The following is an 18,000-nucleotide window of genomic DNA, read 5'->3' as shown; positions in this document are numbered from 1 at the left end:
TAATAAATGTTTTTTTAAATATTTCCATAAGCCAAACAATGTTTTGGACAATAAACATAATTTAACTATTTTAAAACCACAACTACAAGACATAACAGCAATGCTCAAAAGCGGAACTGTCACTTACAGTGATTGCTCTTACTTTGAAAGAGCTTGTCCGTCAACTTTCAAAATCGACTCGAACGTTGAATGTGTCAGTGAACGCACACGAAGCTTAAACGAATGAATGCCGAGCACGACACTCCACCAGCCGCGCGGCACGAAGGCATGCGCTCTTCTTTTTTCTCTCTTTCTTGTTTGTGCGTGTATCGTAGTGACAGCAATCATTTGAACGCAGTCATAGTGGAAGGTGATCGGAATTTCGGTAGAATTCAAACGAATGAGAGCGCTGGTGAGAGGCACTGTGCGAGTGACTTTGCGAAAGCAGAAAATATCTTTCATTGAATTATATGAATCTAGCGTACTTTTCAAATAAAAAAAAGTTTGCACTTACCTTCTTTGCCTTCTGTACGAGTTGTGGGCTACTTGTAGTCAAAAGCTTCAAACAGGTATTTTTTCTCTACAATTCCACTGACAGCGTTTTCTTGTCATCTAGAAGAAAATAAAAATGATAAAGGATGAAGGCATTTCGGATTAACAAAAAAGAAAGTTAGCATTTCAGCGTATATAGATGGTGTTGTTTGTGCACAATAAATATATTACTTCACTCTGTTGTTGCTTCTTCTTTTTTTATATGATTCTCTACATTACTACGAGTACGAGTTCACGCTCTTCAGCATCGAAGCCCAGCTTGCGTTTATTTTTTATTTTGTGTGGTGTCACATTTCTCCACCTTATAGAAAAGCTTTGATTTAAAGAAATTACTCAACAGCAAATATTGTTTTTTTTTTCGTTTATAAACTTTAATTTTCAAAACTTTTCCTCTCTGTGTTGCATCATTTTAACAAAATAAAATGCTAAAACCGTCAGGTAAAAATAACAAACAAACATTCCGTTGGTGCTACTGAAAATGATTGATTTCAATTGCTTTCATTACGCTACTAATATTAATGATATTACATGCCGCTGCCTTTCTCTAACTAATGTTCACGCGCGTGTGAAAACGATTAAATGTGTGAGTGAGTTTTGTGACACGTTTGTGATGAGACTTAGGGGCTATCGAAACAAAATCTACGAAGAAAGAAAAGGAAAACGAATGGAAACACACAGTAACTTATTGCCAAAAATTGCTCTTTTTCTTCTTCCTCCTTGAATATGTATAAGTATTCTTCGCAATACTACTGCTGGTGCCCACTGACGTAGTAGGTACCTACTTCCGGATGACTTGGCGCAATTGTGAAAAACACGATTCGTAAAATTAGTGACTCTTGTTTCGCGGGGGATTCTTCCCTAGACAGGTTTGTTTGTAGTAGTAGTAGTAGTAGTACACACGCATACACGCACACACAGACTGAATAAAAGAAGCGCGTTTCGTTTCGTTTAATCGGAAACAATCCAGCAACATCGACATTAACGGCGGAACTTGCTCTAAATACGTTTCGAGAGGGGGTAAAGCTGCGGTCCGAGAAATTGAAGGAGGCGAGGTAGAGGTGGGAGGAGGAGAAGGAGGAGGAGGACACTCACAGGTGGTTCTGGAGAAAGGACAGAAGCTTGGTTTCGTAGTGCTTGCTCGCCTCCAGGTTGCGCAGCGAGTGGCGCTCGTTCGGGTAGACCTGCAGCTGGTACGGCTTGTTGGCCTTGATCAGCCCGTTCACGAGCTGTGATGTGTGGAAGAAGTGGACGTTCTCGTCGATCAGTCCGTGGATGATGAGCAACCGGTTGTCCCTGGAACGAGTGGAACGGAAAAGACATGAGAAATTCCATTAGAAAAATTCGAGAAAGTCCAAATTTTAACTTTACCATTTTCATTTTCAATGTTTATAAATTGTAACTTAGAAATTGACTAAATTTATTATTTTAATTTAAGAATTTGAAATTAAGCAAATATAAGAATTAAAAAATTTAGCAATTCAAATTTTGCATTAAATTTTTAAATCTTAGAATCTTTAATTTTCATAAAATTTTTGGAAGAATTGAGGAATCTTTAATTTTTAGAATTTATAGAATTTGGTACTTTTTTTTTAATTTATGTTTTTAGAATTTAAAAAAATAGTTATGAAGCTTTTAAAATTTATAATTTTTTTAACGTTTTCTAGAGTTTGTAGAATTTTAAGATTTTATAAAAAATCAAATAAAAAAAAATGATTTTTTTAGGATAAAACATTTTTTTTAGAAATAAAAAAATCTGTTTTTTAAAACCTTTACAATTTTTCGGACTCAAAAATGTTGTGAGAATAAAAAAAATATAATTAATTTTTATTAGTTGCAGAATTTTAATTTTTTTTTTAATTTTAAGAATTTTTATTTGTAATAGGATTTTAAAATTTAATTTTTTTTTGAATCTTAAAAATTTTGCTGTTATTTGGTTTTTATTTTTTTAAGTTTTTTAATCTTGTAGAGTTTTTAGAATTTTTAGATTTTATAAAAATCAAATTAAAAAAGTACGAATTTAAAAAATATTTTCAGAATTTATTTGATTTTTTCATAAATTACAGAATTTTTGCATAAAAAAATCAGATTTTGAAAATTTAACAAAATTACAATTTAATTTTTAATATTTTTGTTATAACGTTCCAGACTCGATTATCCAATTTTCGATTATCCGAAGTTCGATTATCCGAAGGTTTGTATAGGACTTTGGATAATCGAATAACGAACAAAAAAAATTTCGTATGCAATTTTTCAATATTGCATCACCGCCATTTTGGCCGCCGTCTTGGATTTAAAAATTCTAAATAATTTTAGCGTAGTTTAGGGGTCATACGTAAGCACAACAATCTGAATTTGAGAATAATTCTGTTGTGTGCTTAATTATTAAACAAAATTGCGATTTTTTTTAAAGAATTCTTGGAATTTTTAGAAATATAATTTTTTTCAAATTTTAAAATTTATCAATACCTAATTTTTTTTGAAATATTAAGATTTTTTTGTTTTTTTTTTTGAATGTTTAGAATTTAAAGAATTTTCAATTTTGTTGGCTCTTTAGAATTTTTATGTTTTTATCTTGTAGCTTTTAGAATTTTTTGTTTTTATCAAAAATATAAATAAAAAAAAGATTGCGATTTATTTTTTTTGAATCCTTGGATTTTCTAGAAATATAATTTTTAGTTTTTTTTAATTTTAAAATTTATCAATATTTAATTTTTTTTTGAAATTTTAAGATTTTTTTTTTAATTTTTGAATGTTTAGAATTTAAAGAATTTTTAATTTTGTTGGCTCTTTAGATTTTTTTGTTTTTATAAAAAAATAAAAATAAAAAAAAAAAGTTTTTTTTAGAACCTTCAGATTTTTTTTGGATAAAAAAACAGAATTTTGAAAATTAAAAAAATACACCTTATTTTTTAGAATTTTTGGAAAAAATCATTTTTTTTTAATTTTAAATAACTCAATACTTAAATTATTTAAGTATTAAATTATTAAAAATTTAACAAAAAAAAAAATGATTTTTTAGAATTTTGCAGTTTTAAGTTTTTTTTTTTAAGAATTTATAGAGTTTCTAGAATTTTGTATTTTTTTAGAATTTATAGAATTTTCAGTTTTTTTTTAATTTTAATATTTAGAATTATTAAAAAAAATAATTAGAACATTTAGAACTATTTTTCCAAAATATAAAAATCTTCAGAATTTTTTTTTATTATAATAAAGAACTTAGAACTTTCAGATTCTTTGGAATTTTTCAGAACTTTAAAAAAATCTTTCAAGATTTTTTAGAATTATCAAAACTTTTAGAATCTTTTTATTTTTTTTTAAATTTTAGGAAGTTTATACTTTTTAAAAAATTTAAAAACTTTTAGAATTTTTAGCATTTTTAAAATGTTGCAAATTTTATTAGAGTTTTTAAAATTTATAGAATTTTCAGTTTTTTTACAATTTTTAAAACATTTTTCAGAGCGGCCCCAGTTGGCCAGAGCTCGCTCCCAGTCGACCCCGCTGGTAATTTGGGCCTTTTTCAATTATAGAAATTTAAAACTTTAAAATTTGATAATTTTAGAAATTGAACAATTTCTGAATCCTAGGATTTTTAGAATGTTTTGAGTTTCAAAATCATATTTTTTTTAATTTTAAAATTTTTGGAACATGCATTTGAGTTGGCAAATCAAATCCGCTATTTGGGTTCAAATACGAAGTAAAAATACATTTGAAAAAATTTAGAACTATTAGAATTTTAAGATTTTTTTTTGAAAATTAAAAATTCTTGGAATTAAAATAATTCAGAACTTTTTGATTTTTGAATTTTTTTCGGAACTTTCAGAATTTTAAAAAATGTTCAGAATTTAAAGAAATTTTAGTTTTATTTTAAAATTCAACAATTTTTAATCTTGTTTCAAAACATTTAGAAGTTAAGATTTTTTTTAATTTTTAGAATGCCTAAAATGTCTAGATGGTTAAATCCTTAAATTTTTTAAAGTTTTAAAATTTTTAGAGCTTTTAGAATTTTTTTAAATTATTTAATTTAGTAAAATTTTTAGTTTTCTAAGAATTTTTTAATTTTTTTTAAACTTTTAGATTTTTTTTGAATTTTTAGATAATTTTTTTATTTTTGTTATGATTTTAAAACTTTTTTTTAACTCTGCCGGTGGTGTAGTGGTTAGCGTGGTTGCCTCGGACCCAAATTGGCCTAAGATCGCTTCCAGTCGACCACGGTGGCGTTTTTGACATTTTTTAGTTTTAAAATTTTTATAATTTTAGAAATTGAACAATTTAAGAATCCTAGGATTTGGAGAATGCTTATATTTTTTTATATTCAAAATCATATTTTTTAATTTTAGAATTTTTGGAAAATGCATTTAAGTTGGCGAATTTCATCCGCAATTTGGGCCCAAAAACGAAGTAAAAATAATTTTTGAATTATCAAAAAAGTATAATATAAATCTTCAAATTAATTTTAAAGGTTCAGAATTTCACAAATTTTGACATCTTCAGTTATGTATTCTTAGATTTTTATAAAAAAAATTATTTGCATCCTATTTAATAAAAAAATAAAAGTTTTTCTATATGAGACAGATCACCGTAAATATGATAAATTCACAAAAATCTTTTCTGATCGATAAAGTGTCCTTAGCAAAGATGTTGATTATGATGTAGACTGTAGACTCTACCCAGGAAAAAAATATCAGATTTAAAATATCAATCAACTAAGTTTCACTGTTGCCGATTTTCTGCTTTCGCCTTCACTTGGTGCCAGTCTAATGACACGTCAACAGCAGTGATTTCTTGGTGGAGACATCTCCGCCTCTTGGTCTGACTCGACCGGAATGTTTTTGTGGGATCCAGTCCAGCCTGCTGAGTTAGGCTAAAGGATTTCGGTCAGCCCTGAGATGGTCAGCTTAAGCCGAGCTGCGTTCCATGTTTCAATTTGTGTCAGTGCTTTCGTGCTAAGGCTCGTTCCATTTCTCTGCTTTCGGAGATTGCAGTTCGTGGCCTAACGGACTAGCTTCACCCTACAAAGAAATACAACGCCACTCTATTCTATACTCACTCGTCCGGAAACTTGTGGATGTAGTTGAGCACCGATCCGGCCGTGTAGCCGGACCGATTATTGTCGGGAAGATCCATGTACCGCTCGGTGTACCCCGTGTCGTAATACTCCCAGCTCGTGACCGGCGCGCCCGCAATCGACAGCTTGAAGATGTCCGGATGCTGCACCAGGCCCATCAGACTGAGGTAGCCTCCTGGAAATTCGGGAATGTCTATGAAGAGTTGAACTAGCAGGGTTGAGTTGTGGAAACGTACCGTACGACCACCCGTGAATCGCCACCCGCTCCATATCGATGTAGCCCAGCTGGTCCGCCAGCTTGCGCAGCACCTCGACCTGATCCGCCAGCTCGACCGTTCCCATCCGGCAGCGGATGTGACTCTCGAACTGGACGCCCCGATGGCGCGAGCCACGCGAATCCACGCACACCACGCAGTAGCCCTGGGCGGCCAGCATGTGCATCCGCAGCTGGCGCATGCCCTGGAGAAAACAGAACGCTGAAGTTGAGAAACTTCCAAAGAGTGGCGGCTGCAGTAGCTTACCTTGAACGTATTGCTGACCGTCTGGACCTCCGGGCCGCCGTACACGTTCAGCACCGTCGGGTACTTGACGCCGAGCGTAAAGTTGTGCGGCTTGAACACCATCGCGTAGATCGTCTCGCCGGACGCCAGCTGCGGGCTGTAGATGGTCGGGTTGTATTGAGTATTTTCCGAGGGGCCACCCTCGAACAGGTACCCCATCGAGATCAGTTCCAGCCCCGACACGCTACCGCTCGGGCAGGTCTGCTTCAGCCGCACCAGCTCCCAGGACGGCGTCGTCTGGATGTTGCAGTACGTCTGCAGGAACATCGTGCAATCCTGGACGGGGGGGACGCGTTCGTAAAAGTGCGAATACATTTCTCTACATCATACTCACATCGTTGAACTCGATGGTGAACGAATAGCCGGGCACGGTCAGCAGCCGCAGCCAGTTGGGCTTGAGCAGACTGACCGCGTACAGGTGCTTCTCGAGCGGCGTCTGGCGCAGCCCCATGAAGTAGACCAGCTGGCGCTTCTTGTCGACCCAGACGTTACGGCCGAGCACCTCCCACTCGCCGGATGTTAGGGCGACCTGTGGACAGTAAGGTCAGTAGCCTTCTTACTAACAGAAGTTCCACGCACTCACCTTGTTGACGATCCGCGGCACGAGCGTCCCGCACGCCCCGTCCAAGCTGTGACTGTGGTGATGATGGTGATAGTGATGATTGCTGGTGTCCATCGCGGACGAGTGATTGCTACTATTGTCGACAGTATTGTTGCTGTGGTTATGATGATGATTGTGGTTCCTACTGCTACCGCCGTTCGACGCAGCGGCCGCTAGACTAGACGTGACCAAGTACAGATGCCGGAAGCCGGTTTCCTCCGAGGCCCAGAGGAACGTCACTCCGTTGTCGGTGAGTTCGAGAAAGTGCAGGATGTCGTTCACGTTGACCCAGTTCGGGGACGTCTCGCTGTAGATGACCTGCATCGGGCGGCAGGTCACCGACGTCGACGACTTCCAGTACTCGTTGGATGATTCGGGTTTGCTGTTGTTGTGGGTGCTTGAGCTTGTCGTGCCGGTGCTGCCAGCTCCGGCATTACCGGGTGACGGCGATGAGCTGCTGTACAACTCGCAAAAGTTGTCCAGCGGGATCAGGACCAGGTCGAGGCGTTGCTGGATGCGGTTCACCAGTTGGGCCCAAACGCTGAAATAAAAAAAAAATACACAAATTAAAAAAAAAGTCGTCAAGAGATCCCTGGCTAAATTCTTAAGGTAAAAATAAGAGAATGTGCCTATTTTGAGCCAAGTCTCTATAGACCGTTTAACGGAAGAATATTTTCATGCAGAAATGTCTTCTTTAAATCGCTAGGGTTAACTCGGATCGTTTTGCGGACTTCGACAAAGTTGTTTGTCATAAAATTTTGCATTAGAATCTCATACATGACAACTACAATGGTATCGTTCCATAGCAGAAAATGTGAAAAAAATGCCAAAAAGATTTGAAAAGTAAAAAATATGACAAAATATGATGATAGATAGTGGTAGAAAAAGCCATATATTATCAAAAAAATAAACATAGACTAGACAAGATAAATGCAAATAAAAATGCTAAAAATGAAACAATAAAACATAAAATAAGAGAAATAAAGTATTACGTAAAACAAAAGCTGCCCAAAATTACTCCCTAAACAAAAAAAAAAACGAAAAAATAAAAAATATATAAATATTGAAATAACAAGCCATGGTTTCAACATTTGAATGGAAAAAGTGTTTCAAAAAGCATTTTACACTAGTTCAGTTGTTTTGCCGTCATAACTTTTCAAAAAATGTAAGATTTAACGAAAACAAAAATTTTAGCGAAAAAAAAGGATTTTATTGAAATTTTGAACTTTTTTGAAAACAAATTTTTGTCCCCTGATTTTTCGGACCAACTTTGGAGGGGGGGGGACTTTAGATAAAATTTGTAGTAGCCTAATGATTTTTAATATAAGGTCTGAGATTTAGAGAAACAAGTGTCTACATGGTTTATGGAAGGCCACACAGCGGATTCGCTAATACGAATGGAAATTGTGACCTGTACATATATAGGCAATACTGAAAATTTAAAAATTCAAGCTGTATAAAATTAAAAATATAAACATTTGAAAAAATAAAAGCCAAAAATTCAAATATTTCAATTTTAAAAAATAATTTAATAAATTTTAAATTAAAAATGGATGAATGTAATATTTTAAAAATCGAGATTAAATTTTCAAAACCACTTATCTGACATGAGTTTCCAATAGGGGAGAGTGGGGAGACTTGATCCCCTTTTTTTGTATCGCACATAATTCTGTCAATTTCTCAAAAAATTATGAACTTTTTGCATGAATTGAAAGCTTAGACATTCAACTATGTTTGGCTGATAAGAGTATTTCATCAGATAAACTCTTCGAATTATGCCAAGCGTTTTGAAAAAATATTTTAAACCGGCATTTTCAAAATGTTGGGGGTAATTTGATCCCCCTTTCAACATTTTGAAGAAATCTTAAGCAAAATGTTTCTTATTCATCCAAACTTTTAATTTTCTATAAGTTACAGCAATTTCACATTAAACCTGTACGTTTGTGTTCAAAATATAACAAGTTTAGCATGAAAAATATTTAAAAACTTAAAATTTTCTTTTTTAGACCAAAATTGAGCATGTTTACAAAAGCTGGAAATTTTTGTTTACAAAACTTTTGAAAAATGGTTCAAACTGCAATAAGTTATGTACAACTATACTAAAGGAAACTATGTACGAAAACCCAGCCCAACTATTTAATCTTGAGGCTGATTCGAGTGACTGTAAAAATGCAGGGATCAAGTCTCCCTAAACGCACTTTTTAAACAATTGATTGTAAAAATAGTATGACGATAAATTTAACGTCAAATGCGTAAGGGGTTTGGAGTTGATATGTTTATCAAACAATTCATGTATAAAAAATATTTTTTTGAATAATTTTTGAGTGTTTTCTATACTTATCAAAACAAAGAAAAAAGATATCTTGGAAGTCTTTTGCAGCACTTTTTAGAAAAATGTGTGTAACTCAATTTAATTTTTTTTCAATTTTTTTCTTTGTTTTCTACAATGAGTTTTACTCAATTTCGCACAACTTTCTAGAACAAAGCTAATTGTTTTACCCACATGCTGACGAGATACAGGCTTGGGATCAAGTGTCCCCGGGGATCAAGTCTCCCCACTCTCCCCTACAGATAGAAACCTTTTAAAAATTTAATATAGAAATAAAAAAATAAAAACAACAGAATTCTAAAATTTAAATTTAAAAATAATAAGATTAAAAAACTCTACAATTTAAAAATTGTAAAATTTAAAAAATTATAAACCTTCAAAATTTTAAAATTAAAAAGTTCTAAAAAATTAAAATTCAAAAATACAAAAAAAAATCTGAAATTTAAAAATTCTAAAAGTTAAAAATTGTTAAATTTAAAATTCTAACATTTAAAAATTCTAAAATTCTAAAATTTCAAAATTATAAAATTTCAAACTTCAAAAATAAAATAATTATTTAATTTAAAAATTAAAAAAGTTTAAAATTTTATATTTCTTAATTTTTAATCTTCTAAAATTTAAAAGTTCTAAGGTTTAAAATTCATACATTTCAAAATTCTAATAAATTCTAACAAATATCTAATTTTAGAACTTTAATAAAATTTAATAATTTAAAGAGTTCGAGCATTCTTAAATTTAAAAATTCTAAAATTTCATTTAAATAATTCTTAAATTAAAAAAATGACAGCTGGTTTCGACGGTTGATTGCTTTTTTATTTGAAAATGTTCAAGTAAGCTAACATTCGAATTAGCGAAAATTCAAAGAAGCGAAATTCTAATTCTCAAATACGCCCGAGTTGCCCAAGTCGCAATACAAATTCAAAATTCTAAAAATCTAGAATTTCAAAATTAAAACAATTCTAAAATTGAAATATAAATAAATATTTTCAAAATAATAAATTTTAAATTAAAAATTGATGAATGTGAAATTTTACAAATCTAGATTAAATTTTCAAAACAACTTATCTGACATGGGTTTCCTATGCAGATAGAACCTTTTGAATATTTAACCCTCTACAACCTAACCCCGCCTTTAGACGGGCTTCGATCTAAAAAATCGCAAAAAATAAATTTTCCAACCGATTTTGGAACTTTAAAAAGCATTGGAAAGAAGAACCCTTAAATTTTTATAAAATTTATGGGTTGGAAGTTTTATTTGTTTTATGTGACTTTGTCAATAATTTAAAAAATGTCATTTTTTTATGGGTCAACTTTGGTTGTGTTTTTTACTAACATTTCCTATATTTTCAGTAAAAAGAAGTATGCCGTAATTTTTGTAGTGTCCCAGACTATGCTTCTACGTTTTTTTTGCAATTTAAATGATGATGGTGCCATTCTGTAGCAGAAAATGTGAAAAACATGCACAAAATTGAAAAAGAGACTGTAAAAACATGAAAAAATAGATAGGCAAAATGTAATTATATTAGGTGGTAGAATAGGCCAAATACTACCAAAAAATATATATATATATATACATATATATATATATATATATATATATATATATATATATATATATATATATATATATATATATATATATATTTTTTTTTTTTTTGGGAGGGTGATCCAGCCGCACATCGTTGATGTCGAAACCTCTAAACTGGGCCCTCGTCCTGTCACGTCCGTCAGTAGTCTTGTCGTACATTACAACTAGAATCAGATCTGCCAATGAATTAGTACACTTCGACCAAATAAACACTGACGCTGTATGGATCTGACTCAAGAATAAATGCACAGTTGTGTGTTATTCATAAGTCCAAAATGTTCAATTATTCCTATTCAGTCCAAATATTCATTTGCGGATAACTACCTAACTTGAATTGAATACAAGATTTAAAGTAACCTATCCGAAAGCTACTCTTATCTCAAATCCCCGACATTTTAATTAATAGACAAAAAATCTAGAACGTTTCTTTTAAAACTTGTCTGGCTTCTTTAAAAAAACAAAAACAAAAAAATAGATTAACAGTTCATATTTTACAAGTCGTGAATTGAAAAAGAGACGACCATTTGATCGTCAGAATTCCAGTAGATCCTCGATTCGCAACAATGATCGATACAATCATAATCCGACAACCGTTAGTTCAACAGATCAACGAATTTGGTCCGATATCATTTCACTATTGATTGATCGAGACTCTATGGAAATTTTGACAAATCAGAATGGTTTTTATGCTACTTGAATGAAAATCACCGATTCTGATAGAATTACTAAATTCACTGTTACTAATTTTGTCACTAAATAACTTAAGGCAAAATATAAAAAGTTGATATTTATAGTTAAAATCCTAAATTCTACAAAAACTAAATTTTTAAAAACCCGCATCCTAACCTGACACCCACATTAAGATAGGGAAAATCACATATGTAGCGTTTCATTGTACAAATGTGATATTTCCACTATCGGAGAACCTCCTGGTCTCGATGACAGCTTACCGGCCATCGATTAAGCCCTGAGACTACGTCAAAGTGGGTTCTCGTAGCATGAAGTGGTGTCCATGTGTAAAAATGGAAGCTTCAGCAATATACTGAAAACTTCGATTTTAATTCCACATCGGATCAAATCATACTCTTTGCCAAACAAGCATCAAACCTATGATACTCATTATGACAAAGCCCAGGGACTACCAAAAACAAAAAAAAATATATTTTAAAAATAAATCAAGAAAAACATAAAACAAGAGGAATAAAGTTTTTCGTAGAACAAAAGTTGCTTAACCTTTTCGAGCCTGATGGGTCATATATGACCCAAATATCAAAATTTTCAAAACTAGCCTATAATTTTCGTATGGTCATAAGAATCATTTCCCCATCATTGACTAAAAAAATACTTTTTCGAAAATTCAGGCTTGAAAGGGTTAAATAGACCTCCTGAACACGGGAAAAACGAGTATTTTTGAAAAAAATTGGGCAGTAGAGGGTTAATCTAGAAATATAATAAATAAAATTCTAGAATTTAAATTTAAAAATTCTAAGATTTAAAAACTCTAGAATTTAAGAATTGTAAAAATTTTAAAAAATCAAGAATTTAAAAATTTTTGAAATTTAATAATTTTAAAATTGAAATGTTCCACAAAAATTTAAATTCTAAAATACAAAACATCTGAAATTTAAAAATTCTAAAATTGAAAAATTCAAAAATTTAAAAATTTAAAAATTCTATGATTTTAAAATTTTAAAATTATAAAATTTTAAAAGTCCAAAATTGAAAATTATCAAATTTAAAAATTCAAAAAGTTGGAAAATTTTGAATTCTCAATTTTTAATGCTCTAAAATTTAATAGTTTTGAAGTTCAAAAATTCTAAAATTTTAAAGTTCTAAAATATAAAAATTCTAAAATTTAAAAATTCTAAAATTTAAAAATTCTAAAATTTAAAAATTCTAAAATTTAAAAATTCTGAAATTTAAAAATTCTGAAATTTAAAAATTCAAAAGAATTTAAATTTCAAAATTCCAAATTAAAAAAAATATAAAAGTTAAAATTCAAAGAGTTAAAAATGTTAGAATTCCTAATTTTGTAGTGTTCTTAAATTTAATAGTTCTAAAGTTTCAAATTCTTAGATTTAAAAATCCTAACATTTTAAATTTTTTAAGTTCTTAAATTTAAAAATTCTAAATTTTTAAAATGTTTAAAAAAAATAAAATTTAAAAATACTGAAATTTAAAAATTTAAAAACACTAAAATTTAAAAATTCTTGAATTTCAAATAATTAATTCTTAAATTTAACAACTCTTAAACTAAAAAAAAAATTTGAATATATTTTTTTTCAAATTCAAGAATTAAAAAGTTCTAAAATTTAGAAAAAAATCGAATTTCTAAAATGAAAAAATACATTTTTAAAGTTTTATTGCCTTCTTCGCCTCATTGAGAAACAGCTATAAAATCACTCAGAAAATGAAAATGTATGAAGAGGTATTTCAAAGACCTTTCCAACGCGTCCAAAAGGTTGAAGATATGACAACCCCTACATTTTGTTTGCATGCATTCAGGCGCAATAATTGAATACAAACAGAAAGCTTTTATAATAGGGACGTGGCGTCTGGTTTTTTTTAAGTACAAGGCGTCCTATCTCGCCCAGCAAAATGAAGTCGATAAAGTAGTCGGTTTCGATGGAGAAAAAGTGGAAATCGTGGTCTTAAAATAGCGACGCCATCCTCCTATTGTTGTTAGCAGGAAAGCACCAATCACTGAGGAGGTTTAAGTAACGTTTTTTAAAATCACATTACATCGTAAGATTTCCACATTTTTTATTTCTTTTTTGTTTAATAAAAGAGACTGATATAAAAATATTAGTATGCGTGGTTGCCTCTCGCCCAGTCGGCCTGGGTTCGATCCCAGACGGTCCCGGCGGCATTTTTCGAGACGAGATTTGTCTGACCACGCCTTCCGTCGGACGGGGAAGTAAATGTTGGCCCCGGTCTAAACTAGAGGGTTAGGTCTTTTGGCTCAGTCCAAGTGTAAGAGTCATCTCCCTGGGTCCTGTCTCGGTGGAATCGCTGGCAAGCAGTTGGATTCACAATCCAAAGGTCGTCAGTTTGAATCCCGGGGTGGATAGAAAGCTAAGGTGTAGTAGTTTGCTAAGGTAGTTTCGAGTAGGAATGTCACAATCGAGAACGCCAAAGCAATGCTGTAGAGCGAAAAATTTGATTTTGATTTTTGAATTTTGTAAAATACATATGCCAATTTTATAATCTAAATAATTATTTCTGCATTCCTGTTAAAAATATATTCTATCACGAATGAGAAGTATAAATATTCCGTCATAGAATCCCCACATTACTTCCGAACCGTCCAGTTCGGGATACTATAATTTTTTAGCGGAAAAAATAAAATAAAATAAAAGTCAAAATAATAAAAATAACAGTTGTAGATAAGGCCTAAGCGAAAGAGAAAGTAAAGAAGCAAATAAAAAAGACATAAAAAAAAACAAATAAAAGAAACAAACAAAAACAAAAAAGAAGTCATCTTCTTCGCGCAACCATGTTTAGCAATCACACCTCCTAAACACAAGAAAAAAAATGAAAAAACATAAGAATATGTGCAAAATGAAGGAATTAAACAAGACAAATTTGAAAAACGAAACAACTTACTACTTCGAGTCCGGCGTCCACCCGACGCGCACCACGTACTCGGCCCACGGGAACGCGTACGTCAGCGGACACTGCAGCTCCCGGATGCACGCGTCGGTGATCTTGAGCGACTCCGACAGCCGGAACTGAACGAGCTTGAGCTTGGACTTGGCGTTGGCGGAACCAGCGCGCGGGAACCGGTACTCCTCGTAGTCCCCACCGACGGACTGCGACGACGGGAAGGTGTACAGACTGACGTCGCTTTCGTCCACCTCTTCGTACACTATCCGGTAGATTTCGTCGGCGCTGGCCGGTTGCCACCAGAAGCCCTGGTAGCGGCTGAACTCTTCCTGCATGACGTACGAGGGGACGCCGGCTGTGAGGGGGTCCTCGGAGAACGAGCGCCGTCCGTCGTGGGCGTACGTGAGTCGTTCGCTGTGGCCGCTGAGCGTGTGGATGACCCAGATGTCGCCGTTGCAGACGTACGCGACGAGGTCCGAGTTTTGGGGGCAGATTTGCGGATCGATGGCAGCCGAGCGTTGGAAGATGCGGAGTTCGGTGGCGAAGAGCGTTCCCTCGCCGTACCCGGTGTCGAGGCATTGGTAGAGCGTGTTGCATGCGGGGAACACGATCTTGCCGCTGGATTTGTGTAGTTCGTACGAGGTGATGCCCCAGATGGAGAGGCGTTTGCGCTCGAGCAGGAGCTGGACCTCGCGCGAGTTGCTGATGGAGAGGGGGGACACGATCGGTTCCAGCACGGGGTGCCACTCGAGCCGGTTCGGGGCTCGGTTGTCGGTGTCACTGGCGGGAACGTCGGCGTAGAACAGGACCGTGTCCCACCCGTTGGCAGGAGGTGGACTAAGGAAGTAGACCCGCGTACGTCCATCGGACAGCGTGCGGAAATTTACGTTCATCGGGAACATGCTGGACAGCGAGGACATCTGGCGGCGCATCTCGTTGACGATCGTCTTCAGCTCGGACCAACTCTTCTTGCGTCCTCCGGCCGGCGACATCAGTGTCATTGTTCGCTGCTGCTGCCCGTTGGAACCGTGGGCGGCATTGTCATCGCTGTTGCTGTCGTCGCTGTCCCGAAGCGAAATGCCGCGGCCACTGCCGGAAGCGCCCGCCGTCGACCCGTTGTCACTCGTTCCGGCGCCACCTCCACCGCCCCCACTCCCAATACTACTGCCGTCCATCCTCTTCCGGATCTTGGCCCAAATTCTGCTAGCTTCCTCCAAGTTGGCAAACAGCGCTAACAAAACTGGCAGCAGCTGACCTAGATTTATCTCACCCAGCTCGGAAGCCTGCGCGCAACTGCGTCTCAACCCTCAAGTTATCCGCCTTCTCGTCGTCGTCGTCGTCGTCTTCGCCGTTCCCAAATCCAGATCTTCCGACACTTAGGTCGAACCTTCACGCATTATCGCGGTCTTATCAGTGTGTGACCCCTCTCTATCTCTCTCACTCCCAGCGGGGGGGGAAGTTCCACGCCTTACTCCTCCTTCTCCCTCCCAGCACCGATCGATCGGGTCCAATGACTTGGACAAATTTTGAGCGTGACAGACGTCGACGGAACAAGGAACCCGTCACACAACACACACCACGCAGTGGCCAACTCACCACCACCCTCGGAACACGCACAGGTTTTGCAACATTCACTTTTTTTATTTTATTTTGCGTTGGCAAAAACCAGAAAATCTCTTCGTTTTTTTTCTTTCTCGCCTTCAGATTTTCCTCCTCCTCCCACAATGTCGCCTGACCAGGAGAGGACACCACGGGTGTGCGTGCGTGCGTTTCTGGCCACTTTCTCTTTTCGCGCTGAGGGTCCGCCGCGGAGGAGACACAAAAGCAGGCGACTGGCGAATGCTGCTGCTGGTGACTTTTGGCAAGAGTGTGTCTTTCTTTTATTTTCGCGTTGACTTTTCTCTGCTGCTCTCTCCTCGCTGTTTTGACGTTTTGCCCTTTTTCGCGGGTCTGCGAGTTGTTTTTGTTTTGGGCGGCGTGGCGTGGAAAGGCGGCGGCGGCGGCGCCAGGGTTGACGTCTTGAACAACAAGCATTTTGGCGGCTGGAATTAGTTTGGAAATTTTCAGACAACCCTGATAGACTGCAGTCCCGCGGTCGTGCGATTCGAAGCGTCCCTGTTAGACTGAAGTCCCGCGGTCGTGCGATTTGAAGCGTTATCTGCTCGAAATCGATTGAGTCCTGCCATTTTCGAGCGTTTGTCGTGCGTTTTGATGGTTTTGATCGAATGTCAGAGAAGCGACATCTAGTGCGTGCAAAATTCTCAGCAGGCATTGAAAAAAAAAATATGACAGATACTTTTCCATTGCGGTTTCCAAGTTTCTCAATCCAGTGAAAAAAAGTTTATAATCAAAAAAAAAGTTAATTATTGTGAAAATTATGTTCCAGATTCAGGAGCATGGCGGGCTTTACCAGACATACAAATGAAAGAGGTACATTCAGATTATGCTTCTTATAACACTTCAGTAAAACAAGCCATTATTTCAGATAGAAATGAAAAATGCTGGCTTCGGCACATGGGACAATGGCAATGGCAACAATGCCGCTAAGAACAAACCAAAGATGAGTTCCAACTTCAGCAAGAACACCAAGAAACTCAAAAACCACCCTTGCAAAAGTGTGAAATACAATTGTTTGTACCTATTACACTCACCCCGTTTGACAAGAATAATAAAAAGTACAAGTTTGCTAATGAATTCTCTTTTATTTGCATCAAAATAACCCAAAAATCCGAAACGAGAGCGCACGACAGTGGCAGGACAACCTAAATAACAAAGGCGCCCGAAAACGGCCCGACAACGGCCCGTCAAAGTCGATTTTCTCAAACGTCGATTTCGACGAGCGTCGGACAAAGTGTTGCATATACGCACGAAAAGGGCCCGAATTCCGTCGGACAAACCGTCGGAATTCTGGCCGTTTTGTCGAGCCGTCGGACGGTTTTCGGGCCGTTGCCGGCCCCGTCCGTCAGTCAGGGGTTATCTGCTCGATGTCGATTGAGTCCTGCCATTTTCGAGCGTTTGTCGTGCGTTTTGATCGAATGTCAAAATGGCGACATCTAGTGTGTGTAAAAATCTTGGCAGGCGTTGATAAAAATTATTGACAGATAAATTTTCGTGGGTTTCCAACGTGATAAGTTTTTTTTTCGTAGTGAAATTATATTTTGTGAAAAAAGCAGATTCTGGGCAGGATGGAACCTAGACCTACCAATAAACTAATGAGGTAATGAATATTTAAATTATGGTTTGTTCAGACTTTTTGTTAAACCAGATTTTTATTTTAGATGGAGTTGAAAAAAAAAACAAACGGCCACCGAGGATAAGACCAAGGATGTACCCAACCCGAGTTCCGAGCTTGGCATCTGTGCTATACGAGACACAAAAGGCCACCCCTGCACAAATATATTAGAATTTGTTCAATAAAATCTTTAAGTGGAAAAATTAAATGTGACATATTACCCTTACCTTCATTTGACAACTATAATAAAAAAAAATAGTTTGCAAATAAAAGTTCTTTATTTTTCATCAAATCAACCCAGAAAATCCGAAACGAGATCACCCGACAATGGCAGGACAATCTAAATAACAAAGGCGCCCGAAAACGGCCCGACAACGGCCCGTCAACGTCGATTTTCTCAAACGTCGATTTCGACGATCGTCGGACAAAGTGTTGCATATACGCACGAAAAGGGCCCGAATTCCGTCGGACAAACCGTCGGAATTTGG

General features: G+C 35.6%; 1 protein-coding gene and 1 long non-coding RNA gene across 2 annotated transcripts; one reads left to right on the top strand and one right to left on the bottom strand.

Annotated features, from left to right (window-relative positions):
• Window positions 1–655: 655 nt before the first annotated feature.
• On the bottom strand, window positions 656–16,135 carry LOC6045115 (dipeptidyl peptidase 9). The gene is made up of 7 exons (XM_001862484.2): window positions 14,281–16,135; window positions 6,740–7,298; window positions 6,491–6,685; window positions 6,118–6,432; window positions 5,833–6,055; window positions 5,579–5,771; window positions 656–1,824 (listed from the first exon to the last, which is right to left on the bottom strand). The coding sequence occupies exons 1-7, from the start codon at window positions 15,453–15,455 to the stop codon at window positions 1,620–1,622; spliced, it is 2,865 nt and encodes a 954-aa protein (XP_001862519.2). The 5' UTR covers window positions 15,456–16,135; the 3' UTR covers window positions 656–1,619.
• Window positions 16,136–16,239: 104 nt separating this feature from the next.
• On the top strand, window positions 16,240–17,577 carry LOC6050699. The gene is made up of 3 exons (XR_005278177.1): window positions 16,240–16,710; window positions 16,766–17,497; window positions 17,559–17,577. It is a non-coding gene; the product is annotated as an uncharacterized LOC6050699 (long non-coding RNA).
• The last annotated feature ends 423 nt before the right edge of the window (window positions 17,578–18,000 follow it).

The sequence above is a fragment of the Culex quinquefasciatus genome, chromosome 3 (genome assembly GCF_015732765.1).
Source record: "Culex quinquefasciatus strain JHB chromosome 3, VPISU_Cqui_1.0_pri_paternal, whole genome shotgun sequence".
Lineage (NCBI taxonomy): Eukaryota > Metazoa > Arthropoda > Insecta > Diptera > Culicidae > Culex > Culex quinquefasciatus.
Note: the sequence above shows the minus strand (reverse complement) of the source record. Positions and strands in the feature narration are given on the sequence as shown.

Bases quoted from the DNA above. Each gene is read 5' to 3' on its own strand.
- LOC6045115 (XM_001862484.2), bottom strand. From the start codon at position 15,455: ATGGACGGCAGTAGTATTGGGAGTGGGGGCGGTGGAGGTGGCGCCGGA. The intron at 7,299-14,280 runs GTAAGTTGTTTC...TTTTTATTTCAG, and splicing joins TGGACGCCGGACTCGAAGTA to CGTTTGGGCCCAACTGGTGA. The intron at 1,825-5,578 runs GTGAGTATAGAA...CACTCGTTCCAG, and splicing joins ATCCACAAGTTTCCGGACGA to GGACAACCGGTTGCTCATCA.